The sequence below is a fragment of the Lissotriton vulgaris genome, chromosome 11 (genome assembly GCF_964263255.1).
Source record: "Lissotriton vulgaris chromosome 11, aLisVul1.2, whole genome shotgun sequence".
Taxonomy (NCBI): Eukaryota; Metazoa; Chordata; class Amphibia; order Caudata; family Salamandridae; genus Lissotriton; species Lissotriton vulgaris.
This window is the reverse complement of record NC_141699.1, coordinates 773847219-773860974: the sequence shown is the minus strand read 5'-3', so window position 1 is coordinate 773860974 and position 13756 is coordinate 773847219. Positions and strand designations below refer to the sequence as shown.

General features: G+C 43.9%; 1 protein-coding gene across 9 annotated transcripts in view; it reads right to left on the bottom strand.

Annotated features, from left to right (window-relative positions):
• Positions 1 to 13756, bottom strand: part of DOCK10 (dedicator of cytokinesis 10) — a 1740483-nt gene that overhangs the window by 951419 nt on the left and 775308 nt on the right. For all 9 annotated transcript variants that reach the window (XM_086943899.1, XM_086943900.1, XM_086943901.1 and 6 more), the window contains exon 8: positions 10973 to 11156. In XM_086943899.1, the coding sequence (XP_086800025.1) occupies positions 10973 to 11156 (184 nt within the window). The remainder of the gene's footprint in view (positions 1 to 10972; positions 11157 to 13756) is intronic.

The following is a 13756-nucleotide window of genomic DNA, read 5'->3' as shown; positions in this document are numbered from 1 at the left end:
TGGAGATGCGCGTAGGCCAGTAGCGTATTTTTCGGCTACATTAGATCCAGTAGCCGCAGCGTTGCCCGGATGTCTCAAATCCGTTGCTGCAACGGGTGTCAGCATTGAACGTTCTGAAAGCGTGGTGATGGGACATCAGTTAGTGGTGTACGTACCGCATTCTGTGGAATTGTTAATGACCAGGACGAAGACTCAGCATCTGACGAATAGCAGGCTCACACGCTACGAGCAAGTCATATTGGCTGCCGAGAATGTGACCCTAAAAAGATGCTCCGTCTTGAATCCTGCAACTTTGATGCCACTTCCAAATGAGGTGGATGATGAAATTTGTACAGATCATGACTGCCTTGATGTGACTGAACTATGCACCAAACCGAGACCCGATATCGTAGATGAGCCATTGACTGACCCTGATGAAATTTTCTTTGTTGATGGTTCATGCGTAAGAGACGATATTGGTCAGCTGAGAGCAGCTTATGCAGTTTGTACAATTACCAGAGTTGTAGAAGCTGCTTGCCTGGAAGGAGTACACTCCGCTCAGGTAGCTGAAATTATTGCTTTGACGCGTGCCTGTTTAGCAGGTAACAAAATTCGACTCACCATATACACCGATAGCCAGTATGGTTTCGGGGTAGTTCACGATTACGGGCAGTTATGGTCTCAAAGAGGTTACATGACCTCCTCGGGTTCTCCCATTAGGAATGGAGAATTCGTGAGATTATTGTTAGAGGCATTGCAAGGCCCGACAGCTATCGCAGTAGTCAAATGTGCTGCGCATACAAAAGGTACAGATTTTGTGTCACAAGGTAACCGCTATGCGGATGAAGTAGCGCGTTACTGCGCAGAGCAAGGATATTCTCACACTGATGTGAAAGTGGGGGGAATTCAAGAAAGAACTGAATTGACAATGTTGTTAGACACTGTAGATACGTGGGATGAGCTAAGGAGTGTTCAGGAGAATGCACCAGAAGATGAGAAAAAGGGCTGGGAAACAGCTGGGTGTATAAAAAGCGAGATGAATTTTTGGGTCTCTGCCGATGGGAGAGCAGTTTTACCAAATGAACTTGTTAGTCCAATGGCAAGGAAATTGCATGGATCAGCACACATAGGTAGAGATGCCATGGTGAGAGTATTCAGACAAACATGGTTTAACCCTAAGTTTAGAGTAGCGGCAGAAGCAGTATGTCAGCGATGTGCGATCTGTCAGCAACTAAACGTGGGAAAAAGAACACCAGTTACATTGAGTCACATTGGGAGGTCTGGGGGGCCTTTCAATAGAATGCAGCTTGACTTTATAGAAATGCCTAAATGCAACAAACTTAGATACATTTTAGTGAATGTCTGTATATTTTCTAGATGGGTTGAGGCTTACCCTACACGTAGATGTGATACACTTACAGTAGCAAAACTGTTACTTAGAGAGTTAATACCGAGGTTTGGGGTGCCATCCTCTTTGGAATCGGACAGAGGAACTCATTTCAACAGCGAAATAGTGAAGATGTTGTGCTCAGCTTTGAGTATCGATCAGAAGCTCCATTGCAGTTATCGACCAGAAGCTTCAGGGATTGTAGAGCAAATCAACAGCACAATTAAGTCCAGACTTGCCAAAGTTTGTTCATCAACATCCCTGAGTTGGCCAGACGCACTACCAGTGGTTCTTATGAGCATACGTAGTACACCAGATAGAAAATCAGGTCTCTCTCCACATGAAGTGCTAATGGGGAGAGCTATGAGATTGCCATCGGTTCCGACTGCAGCGTTATTGAACATCACAGACGATTTGATCTTGGACTACTGCAAGGGACTATCTGATGCCATTAATTCTGTGTCCCTCCAGGTCCAGGCTGCAGAGGTTCCATCAGCACAGGACTTGTGCCATGACCTGAGTCCAGGGGACTGGGTTTTGGTGAAAAAGCATGTCAGGAAGAACTGCTTAGACGTGCGTTGGCGAGGACCATTTCAAGTCATACTTGTTACGAACACTGCAGTGAAGTGTGGAGGCCTGCCAAATTGGATACACGCTTCACACACTCGAAGAGTGCCAACACCTCTAGAAGAAACAGCTCCTCTCTCGGATGAGAATCCAGCGGAAAGCGGAGAAGCCACAGAGGGGGAAAGCCAAGCTGTAGAGGTGATCGAAGAGGCTGAGACTGTGACAGAACAGGTCGACGAGGGTCAAGACACTAGTGAGACCGAAGTCGCCTCAGGAGAAGAAAGTAACTGGGAGATCGAATCGGATACTGAACTAGCTGAGAGTGACCAAGAGACGGGTCCCAGAACAAGAAGCAGGAGGACAAGGAGTGACGAAGCCAGTTGGCCGGAGAGAAGAAGGAGGCCAAGCTTAAAGGCACAACAGGAGAAAACTCTTGTCCCAATCTCTGAAGAATCGGATCAAGAAGAGGAAACTACAGACTCAGGAACTGAGAGTCCAAGAAGATCGAGAAGGGTACGTGTGCCCTGCAGAAGGTACGCCACCCCAGAGTGGACTTATCTAGCAGATGTCTTGGGGACAGAAATCTGGGAGAGTGAAGAACGTGAAAGTAATCGATCTCGATCCATTTGTGGCAGTGGAGATATGGATGTTGACTCCTGGACTCGAGACTGAGGGATTACTGACTTTCACACTTCCCATACCCCCATACTTGAGTCAGATTAAAGATTTAGTGCTAAACAGATTACAATTTCCAACATTTGGTCATCAAATTCCGGAAGAAGAAGAAAAAGTCATTCGTTTTGAATTATTGGAACTTGTTGCGAGAGCTGCAGGTACGAGAATAATTGTTGATGCATAAAGACTTTGTATATAAGTTATAAAGAAGAAGATAACCTAGCGCCGAGTGGAAAGAAGAATAAAATTAGGGATTACATTTAGAGGACGGAGAAGGGTTAGGGTTGTCTGTTGTTAAAAATAAAGAGACATTGTTGCGAAAAAGAGACTTTTGTTGATAAAGAGCACTTTACAAACTGAGAAGAAAACAAAGCAAACTAAAGACTGAACTGAAAAACTTTTTCGCAAGGGAAATAGTTACGCTGTTTTTGACAGCATGGAGAACGGCAACCCAAACAGAAAAGCTAGATGTATAATAGGTACACTTATAGCAGTGGTAATTTTTCTCATAATTACAGTAGTGACAATATCATACATAATAGGACATGAAACCGATAAAGAAATAGCAGATGTAAAGCCTGTAACGACTTTGAAACCTGCTCTTGATGGGAAGAAGGAGGAGAGCAATGTTATACGTGAAATGGCGTTACTGGTAGATGAAGCTCGTAGATTACATGTAGACGAGTCACAGGGAAACTTTAGGTCAAACGCATATGCTAAACTGTTGTACGAATATATCGATGCCATGGAGGCCAAAGATTGCTATGTATGTATGCAATTGCCGGCTTCTGTAGATGAAGGCATTAGATATCATCATCTCCCATTGACTTATGGGATAACATGTAGTTTACTGCTTAGTATATTTTATGGTAGAGAAGGATTTGAGTACTACTTTTCAAATTATGATTCGGTACTACCTGAAGTTCCGAATTATAAGCAAATGAATAAGTGGGACTATTACAAAAAGGAGGATAGACGAGCTAAATTCTTCCTTCCTTGGGATACATTAGATACATCATATGCACGCAGAAATAATTTGACTTGCAAAGTGTCAGAGATTGAGAAAAAGTTTATAGCACAAGTAGATGACCGATACAGAAGGCAGAAGATTCTAAAAATGTCAGGACAGTGGAAAACTGATTGGACCGAAGAAGAGAAGGCACATAAAAAGAAAGGTAGCAATGGTCCAATAGCATTGGATAGAACACAGAAAGGAAAGTTATGTTTAACTCGAAGCAAGACATATTATGAGAGTGTATTTGTAGGTGAAGTAAATTGCGAACATGCTTTTCGATTAGAGTACTACACGAAGGATTTCATGAAGGAGATGCAAGTGATTCCTAATGTATATTTTGTATGCGGGAGAAATGCCTATGTAAAACTGCCTGACAATTGGTATGGTTCGTGTTACTTGGCAATTGTCTTCCCCAAAATATATCATGCAAAGGATTTAGCGATCATAGAAGGAAAGGCTTCGACAAGAATGAAAAGAGAAGTAGGAGATGCAGAAGTAGTAGGAGACGTATTTGGAGCGATGTTTCCTATGTTAGGTTTAATACTTAACGATGTTAAGATCAGGAGACTAGCTACAGTCGTAGATAGATTATCTGCAAGTACTGCAAGGTCATTAATGCTAATAGAAGGTGAGATGCAATCGATTAGAGCAATGGTTCTTCAGAATCGACTTGCTCTTGATGTGCTATTAGCAATAGAAGGCGGAGTTTGCAAGGCTTTGAAGGTCCAGGAATGTTGTACTTATATTCCTGATAATTCAAAACCACTTGAGAGGGTCATAAGAAACATTACACAGATTCATCAAGAAATCGAAGATTTGTCAAAAATAAATGTTTGGGAAAAAGTAGGTCATGGAGTAGGAAAGGTTGGAAGTTGGTTTGCCAACCTTGGCAAAAGTATAGTATGGTACATATTAAAACCTGTATTAATAGTATTAATTTGTATAATCACATTGTTAGGATTAGTAAAACTATATAAATGGTATAGGACGAACCGGTTACAAAGGTCTATGAGAGAACAAGAAAGGAGATTAGCTGCTTTACAAGATCAACAGTATAAAAGCTTGAGAGCACTTGAAATGATGAAAAGAGGAAATGGTGTAACTAGTTCTGTTTAAAGGTGTTATTCAAATTGCATTTAGTGATGACTCCTAAAAGTCATCAAAGGGGGGAACTGAGAGAGCGCAATTTGAATAAAATGTATATCCGAGTCATATTTAGGAGCATATCATATAAACGTAGGAATGAAATGTATATCAAACGTGAAGTTGACGCTTAAGGTATAAAGTCAACAGATGTGACTAAAGTAATAGAGGAAATGTAATTGTATTCACTTAGAATGCATTAGATTAGAAGGCCCGTATACGTAGTGGGCTAATGTAGAAATGTAGAAATGCTTACGAACAGAAGAACGTGCAAAGTGAAATTCATGTATGTATGTAACTTTAAATGCAGAAACGGCGAGAAATGTAACATGGAGAAATGTGCAGAGAGCATATGTAACGATGCAACAAATGAGAATATAACTTTATATTCTATGTAAAGTATATTCTATGTATTAAGGTTTATATTCTACGTAATTGTATTCTATGTAAAATGTATTCACACATGAGCAAAGTATTTGCTAAATGCGATCGTATATAAATGTATGTTAAAGGTTATACTGTGTAGAAGAAGTTTGTAGGAATGTTAGAAGAGTTTAGGTCATTTGTGATTATAACCTGACTGACCAAGGGTTCGCTGAGTGTAGTCTGCTGTTGGTAATTTAGTGGGCTCACAGGAGTCGTGAATAGCCTTCACTTGAAGGTGCGAGCCGAAGAGTCTAGTTTTGTTAGATTTAAGGTGACAATGCCGGACGGAGTTTATTACTTAAACGTGAGAAGAGACTCTTGGAATTTGAGCTTTGTTTTGGAATGACCATTCGCAGGACCTAGTAAGGTCAAGAATCATAGTTGTAAGTTAAAGTCTTGTTTAAGTTCATTTGACTTTTGATCTGAAAAGTGTCAGTTGAAGTCGCCAACAAGAAGATGAAGATGACATCTAAGAAGAAGGGTCAACCTAACGGACGACGCAAAGAGATGAAGCAATGGAAAGAGCCAGAAACTGACATCATCGGGGAAAGTCCGTGGTGGGCGTCAAGGGGCGTTCCACCCACACTGTGATTGTGTATTTTAGGGACAGCACCCCGGGGAGAAGATAGCAAGAGCTCAGAGCGAGAACAGAGAGAGGCAAGTTAGAAAGAGCAGATGACTTGAGCAGATGCGCTGAGAGAGATCAGAGCGCAAGGAAGCAGTAGGCCGAGGACCCTTAGAGATCGGATGGGTAGGCAGAGAGGGTACTGCTTCTTAAACTTAAGTTACCTTTAGAGGCTAAGAGAGTTTGAACTTCTTAGGGAGTCAAACTGCTGACACCTTTTTAGGGTTCTAGAAACTTGCGAAGTAGGGATGTCACTTAGTATAGAGTAGGGACAGATTTAACTTGATTATTTTTCTCTTTCTGTAGATGACGCAGAAGAACCACTTCATATCGATGCTTTTTAATTTGCTGATTTTGGAACTGACTTTAATTGTATTCGTTTGTAGACTGAGGTTCTTTAGGGAATATATGTTTCTATTGGTTCCTGTATATTTGATGAATTTGATCCTGAGAGGATTGTATATGCAACTTTTCTTAATTTTATATTAAACCTTTTAAACTTTATCAGTTGTAAGTGGTTCTTCAGAGTGGCGTCAGTTAATGGGGTTTATCTAACCTATGCAGAGGCTGTCTTTTACTCAATGACAGAAATCAACCGATCCAAAATTGACGAATGAGATAAGTTATCAAATTGATCATAAAAGATATTAAAATCTCATTCCCCGCATCACCAATGACTTTGATAAAAGGTGTTCAAGGCTTAATACTTTGCTGATCATATTAATGTCAAGAGGGACATTCATGAAACTGTTCAACAAGGTAACTCACACTTGTGAGTAATTTATACTTGTAAGCTTACTCTTACATAAATTGCAGATCGTTTTAAAGTCTACCAAGACACTATGGCCCTCATTATGATGTAGGTCGGAAAGCATCCCGACCGACTCCTTGTCGGAATGGTTTCTGACGACTCAGGTTCAGGGAGTCCGAACGACATTTTACGATAGTTCCTAGCACCGTTCGGTCAAACTCTCATTGATTTTAATGGGAGCCTGTGTTCCCACCGACAACACCGGCTCCCATTGAAAAACGCTGTGGGTGCGGAAAACCTTGCACCCTGTGGAGGGCACCCCATGGTGCCTGCCACACTCTGCATGGTTGGATAGAGGGGTACCATGGGAACCCTCACGGGCCCCAATCGGAGGCCTCCAGGTGAAAGGGGGCCTGCTATATGACCCCTAAGTCAGTTTCTGACAGCGAATCCTTGTCAGACAGACCAAGTCGAAATGGCTGTTGGAATCCAACATCGTAATTGGTCGGTTGGAAACACAATCCGTAGAGCTCTACGATTCAGCTCCTACCGACTCGGACTCTACGAGCGCCGACTGGAACCGATTTGGAATGACCAACCGACTACCTTGTATCCTAATCGGTTGGTCGGAAATGTTTCTGAGTCGGTCGGAAACTTGGCTTCTGACACTGGTTCAGGCAAACCGGATGCCATTGGGAGCCTTTCAGACCGACATCATAATGAGGCCCTATGTTTCTTATGCTTCTGAATACCAGTAAGAAAGCATAGTATCTACTATGTGTGGGGGGTTTCATAGATATGCTTCATGCCCTGCATGTTGTGAAAGATTACATCCATTAGCACCACAGGAGTGATACAAAATTGGGTCTCAATGTGGCTCGCTGAATACCTTCCAGTACGAAAAGCGTAAAGCAAGCTAACATTGATTAGATGATGTCATTAGTGATAGTATCACTGATTGATAGCATCTTCTTTCCGCCTAGGCCTAATCCAAAGTCATTGTCAAATCTTCAGTCGTGTGGTCCTGGTGGGCATAACAATCCGACTGATGCATATGTATTTATACTTCAATTATACTAAACAATCGAAAGGCTAGGATTCTCAGGATTTTACCAGGCTTACAAATGAGCTCAATAATGGCCATAAAAAGATCTGAGGGGGAGAATCCCTCTCTTTCAGCATCCCTGACCCTTCACAGGATGTGCCTTGCTAACTTGCTTTACAATCCTATATATGGCTTCTCTGGAAGTCCACTGGGACCAGGTAACTTTCCTTCTTTGAGCTAACCTATTGTAGTCATCACCCCCTCAGATATTTCCATACATGAGGAATCACTGGCTTCTGTCCAACACAGGCATGGAAAGTTTCTAAAAATACCTTCAGATCAACTATGTTTCCTGTCCTGTCACTCTGGATCTATATAGAGACTGATAGTATGTTGCAAAGGTCTGTGTAAACTCAAACTGAAACTGTGCTCGCTAGCTTCCTCCTTCACGAATACCAGTATTTTGCTCTTCAACTCATCAGGCATCATTCAACCTCCGGAGACAGATCATTCAAATATTGTTTTTTCATCTCAAAGATACCTGCGCAAAAATAGTTAATCTTTGCATTTTGGATTTCCTTCTTCCAGCCACTTTGGACATGGCTTCACCTCTTATTGCGGTTTGGAAAACTTCCTATAACATCACTGCAAAAGAAATAACCCAACATTTTCTTCAAAATAACAGTCAGGGATCTCTGCTAGAAAGGATATCATCTCCCTTTTTCTAAGCTCCAAAGCATCCAATCTCCCAACCTAATATCTGCAAATATGTCTAGAGGTAAGCACAGTCACAAGCGGAGAGTGATCAGAGATCATCTAGTCATGTATGTTGTGTAGCTAAACATGCAGAAGTAAAAGAATAAATAGGTTTTGAAAATAATCCATATGTGACTGAGCTGAAGTAGTACCACCATCTCCCAGTAAAGGTCCCTCTCAAAGTGTCAACTAGAACTATTGAATTATCACACTTGTCATTGTTGACTGCTTGAGTCATCTTCCAGTGAAGGTTGGGCATCTTTCATGGGACTTATTCATAACTAAATTAAACAGCCCCTCAAAGATTAATAGCACCATGGGGATTTACAGCAGGAAAGAACATAGGGGCCCATTAGGATGGCGGGGGCAATATGCCCAACATCCGCACCTAAATTCCCCCCCGCCATATTAGGATGGCGGGGGGGGACCGCGGCGGACGGAAAGACCGTCCGCCGCTTTCCCGCCCTGGTCGCCTTGCGGCCGGGGCAGAAAAGGTTTAATATGGTGGAGGTGTCTATGGGACACCGCCAGCCATATTAGCATGGGCTTAGTTAGATGCCTTTCAGTGGCGGCGATGCCGCCACAGAAAGGCATGCGGAGAAACCCTGCGGGGCCCGTTGCGGGCCCCCAGGGACTCTGGGGGGGGGAGGTGGGGGTGCACAAGGGGGGTACCATTACAAAGTACAACGTGGCAGGCACCGCGCGGTGCCTGTCACGTTGTGCTTTGTAATGCATTGCATGTATCTTCAGCATTGCGGCGGGCAGTGCTTCAGCACCGCCCGCCGCAATGCTGAAGATACAGGATGCGCCCGCCACTGTGGCAGGCGCATCCTAATGCCCCCAACGGGCGGTCCCTAGACACAACAGGATGACGGGCGGACAAAGTCCTCCCGTCATACTAATGGGCCCCTTAGTGTTTAAAACACGGCTGCCTGCAGCTCAAGATGGAGGTATGTTATCACTAAAGATACCATCTCAAAATTCTACATGCTTATTACAGTTACTTAGCGTGTCTGTGGGTTTCTTCATGTATTTTCCCGAGCAAAGGGGGTGGATTTTGTAATTAAGAATGCCAATCCCCATGAATCAAAGGAGAGGCCAGCATGAACCAATGACCAATTGCGAGAATGTTCCTCTGCCAGTTACAGGGCCAGGCTGGGGAACCAAAAGAAATCCTGTCAAAAAAGCTCAAATCAGCCCTGCTCCGTTCACCTCCTTGTGCAAACTCTCTCTTCCCACCCACCCATGCTCTCTCTCTCTCTCTCCTCTCCTCTTTCTCACCTCCCTCTCTGGTCACTTTCTCCATACCTTATCTCTCTCTCCTTCTCTTTCTCAATCTCCTGAAGACTGCTTGTGCCTGCTAATATTTACCTCGAGGCCTGGGGAGCTATGGAAAGTGACAGAGGCACCAACACCACCGTTGAAATGCACGGGGGAATAAAAAGGCTCTCTGGCCCGGACTAATTAAATGACATGTCATGCTCACCAAAAGGGTTTCCTACAACAGCACAAGGTCTAGCCTATGACTAGCCAGTGTCTGTATTATCACATCCACCTGAAGGAACTTCATGAATTTCATTCAGAATTACAGGGACCATGATGAACGATGCTTCTAACTCTGTTAATGCCCAGAATGTGAACGTGCTACCTACAATCTTAATTAATTCTTCTTCCAAACCCTCGGGCCTTATTAAGTAGCGGGGCGCCCCTCCTCCTCCAGGTGAGCCCTCCCCCTTGGCCAGTGAGAGGTGGACGCAGGGGGGGGGGGGGGCGCCGATAGGTAGGCTCGCTAGCCGGGTGGGACTAAAGCGCTGCCCCGCCCACGTTCCCCTGCGGGTCACGCGGTCAGCGGCACAATCTTAATTAATTCTTCTGCCAAACCCTCGGGGCCTTATTTTATTCCTGTCTTTCCCTGTCTGCCATTGTAATAGTATTGTTGACTTTTGAACCCGCACAAGTAATGCTCCTAATAGAATTGTTGTTACTTGAGTATGGCCCTTGGCTGCTCTCCCGCTCTGTGTGTTTCAAATGCTACTGCTAGTCAGCTTGCAGCGGATAGGACATGGAGGCAAGCCCTTGGGCTCCTGTTTTATGCCAATAAACTTGCTTTAAGGAACTCCCCTCTTCCGTGATATTTTTTGTCACTACCTTCACATTCCTACAGGTCTATTTCGCCTGCAGACATAGTTTGTGCTGCACTGTAATATTATTATTATTTTTTAATTTAATTTGAAAATATACCTAAACACATAATATAAAAAGAAATATAATAGGGAGCTGGCGTTTCTTCCTTTCCGTAGCGCCACAACGACCACATGCATTTGGGGTAAAGCCCATTCGCATTGTGCTGGTGTGTGATCTCGCAATGTGCATCACAACATGGGCAGTACAAATCTTCTGCCCCCTACGTGCTACCAAGGGACGCTGGAGTCACACAAACTGGAGCAAACAGACAATGGCCGCCAGTTCTCCACGGTATTCACTGAAACTGTTTTTTTTTCTGTACTGTACATTTTTGAATGGACATTTTGATTCAGTAGATGCAAATGACACCCCACCCAGAAATCCGAAACCAACAGGCACAGCGCTTCATTGAACCGTACCAATTTTAAGATCTGTGAGGTCTGTGCTTTTCCGGTCCTGGATAGTTCCCTCCGGAGTGATTTGCAGGATTTTGTTGAGCGTAGAAATCCAGTCATCCATATCCTGCTCGTTTTCTGCTGCCAGCACAAAGTACGTCAGGTCATTCGTTTTCAACTCGAAGGCATGCTTTCTGAGCTTGCTGTTCTGTCAGACAGGAAATAAAAGCCACATGAAAGACGGTTATTAAGTCGAGCGTGTACTTGACAATAGCACGCAAGCGTTCAAACAGCACGACCGTAGGGCTTCCGAGGAAAGCCCTTTTCCAAAATGGTCGTCAGCTGAGACAAGCATAGTATTTTAAGTGATTGTGGAGACTGGGCAGGCCTCAATTTATAGGCTAACAATCGCAGTAATTGCCACGCTGGGCAAGCAAAACGGTGTGAACTTTGGACCTTATTAAAATGATTAGCTAAAGAAGACAGGCGCACGCTGTTGTTTTTGTTCTGTCTCATCATAATCATTCATCCATTGAAAGTAAACAAACGGTCATCACGCGTTATTCTGCATTATTGTGTCGACAACTAATTGTTTCTAGATAAAATATAAACGCAAAGAGAAATTGTTATATCCACTAAGGCAGATGATGTCTTTCTACTGCGGCGGAGTAAAGCGTGCTAACAAAATTGGGAAAAATACATTCGACCTCTTTTCCTTGTCTAACTCATCTATTTACTCATTTTAATGAAGTGTACAGTAGATTATGGCCCGTCGTGTGCACTTAAGCTTGAGGGTACTGTTCATGAAAAAAACTAGAAGTTGCTCTGCTTCAGTTTTTTTAATGAAAACTTTATAGTTTGATTGATCAATCAACCAATGATAAATTTATTTCAGATTAATGGACGAAATCATACAAATTAAAGCATACGGAAAGAGTCCTCGTGTCCTGTAATGACAACCTTAACATTTCTTCTGATGCTGCTCCAGGTCAATAGGGGCAGATGTATCACCCAGCTGGTGGTAACCCTATCACACCCCCATCACTCTCCCTCTGACCTTCACAGTTGTCTCTCTGAAGTTCACCGCTGGATGAACCTCTCCTCACTAAAGCTAAACGGCTCAAAGACTGAGATACTGATGCTTGGCCACAAAGAGACCTCCCTGCCTCCTCACCTCTGGCCCAGCTGCTTGGGTGATCCTCCCGCGCCCAAGGAAGAGGTCAAAAGCCTTGGCGTCTGGATCGATAAAGACCTGAGCTTCAGAATACAGGCAAAAAAGACGGCAGGAATATGCTTCGGACTACTCAGAGCCTGTAGAAAGATCTTCCCCCTGCTTCCTGCGAACGCCAAGAAACTCCTGATTCAGGGCCTTATCTTGGCGAGATTGGACTACTGCAACGCAATCTACCTGGGAGCTCCTGAAGCCACCCTCAACACCTTGCAGAAAGTCCAAAATGCCGCAGCCCGCCTGCTCATGGGCACGCCCGCAAGATCTTCGGCTAAGCCAGCTCCCCAGGCTCTCCACTGGCTCCCTATCAGAGAAAGGGTTGCCTTCAAGGCTCTCTGTCTTGCTCACAAAACCCTAAATAACAACGGTCCCCCTCTCCTTAAGGAATTTATCATCCCCTACAAAACGGAAAGGGCCCTCCGGTCCAGCGGAGAAAACCTCATCACAGTCCCCAGAGCTAGAAAAGCCAGAGCCGGTGGCCGCCGCTTTGCGGTCCACACGGCCAAACATTGGAACAACCTTCCACGAAGACTGAGGACAGAACCAAATCTCTTCCAATTTAGGAAATCGCTGAAGACTCTCCTCTTTCCTCACCCATAATTTCCTCCTCTGCTGAAACTATAGGAGACTCAGGTTTAGCGCCGGGATGCTCCAGGGTTACTGCGCGCTCTATAAAACCTTTAAATAAATAAAAATAAAATAAATATCAAGATACCCATTTGCGATTCTCAAATAGCGATTTTTTGAGAATCGCTATTTGAGAATTGCAAAATGGTATGTATCTAGAAATTCGCTATTTTTTAGCGCTTTCTTAAAATTACTTAATTGCGATTAGCAAATTGCTAATCGCAATTAAGGAATATTTTCCAATTCATTTCTATGGGTCTGGAGGCCCATAGGAAGGAATGGTAAGTCATTCTCAATTTGCGATTCACAATTTGCTAATCGCAAATTGAGAATAATTTCAAGGGTGCAAGTGTGACTTAAGAATACCCTGCTGCACCCCTGAAATTTACATGTGTGCGCATATGGCGCACATACATGCCCTAAGGGCTCCCAGGATCACCTTTTTGTCATAACCCCGGGCCAGGAAACGTTCTTTACACTCTTCCTGGGCTAGCTGGTTCTGTGCCTCCGTGCTGCATGCTCTCCTGATTCTTAGCATTTCCCCGTAGGGGATGCTGCGAATCAGGTGAGGCGGGTGGTGGCTCTGTGCATGCAGCACTGTATTGCCTGCCGTTGGCTTTCTGAACAAGGATGTATGAATTTCCCCATTAGTGATGTTGATTGCAATGTCCAAGAAGGTGGCCTTTGTGGAGCTGATATCAGATGTAAATGACAAGTTGAAGTTGTTATTATTCAACCTGTTGATAAATTCCGTGGCCTGTTCGGTGGTTCCTTTCCATATCATACAGACATCATCGATGTACCTGAACCACCGAACAATGTGATTCCTGCAAGTTTCAGAGTGCTCGCCATTGAGGACCTGTCTCTCCCAGTACCCCATATGGAGACAGGCGTAACTGGGAGAAAAACAGGCCCCCATGGCCACACCCCTAACTTGCTGGAAATGCTGTTTG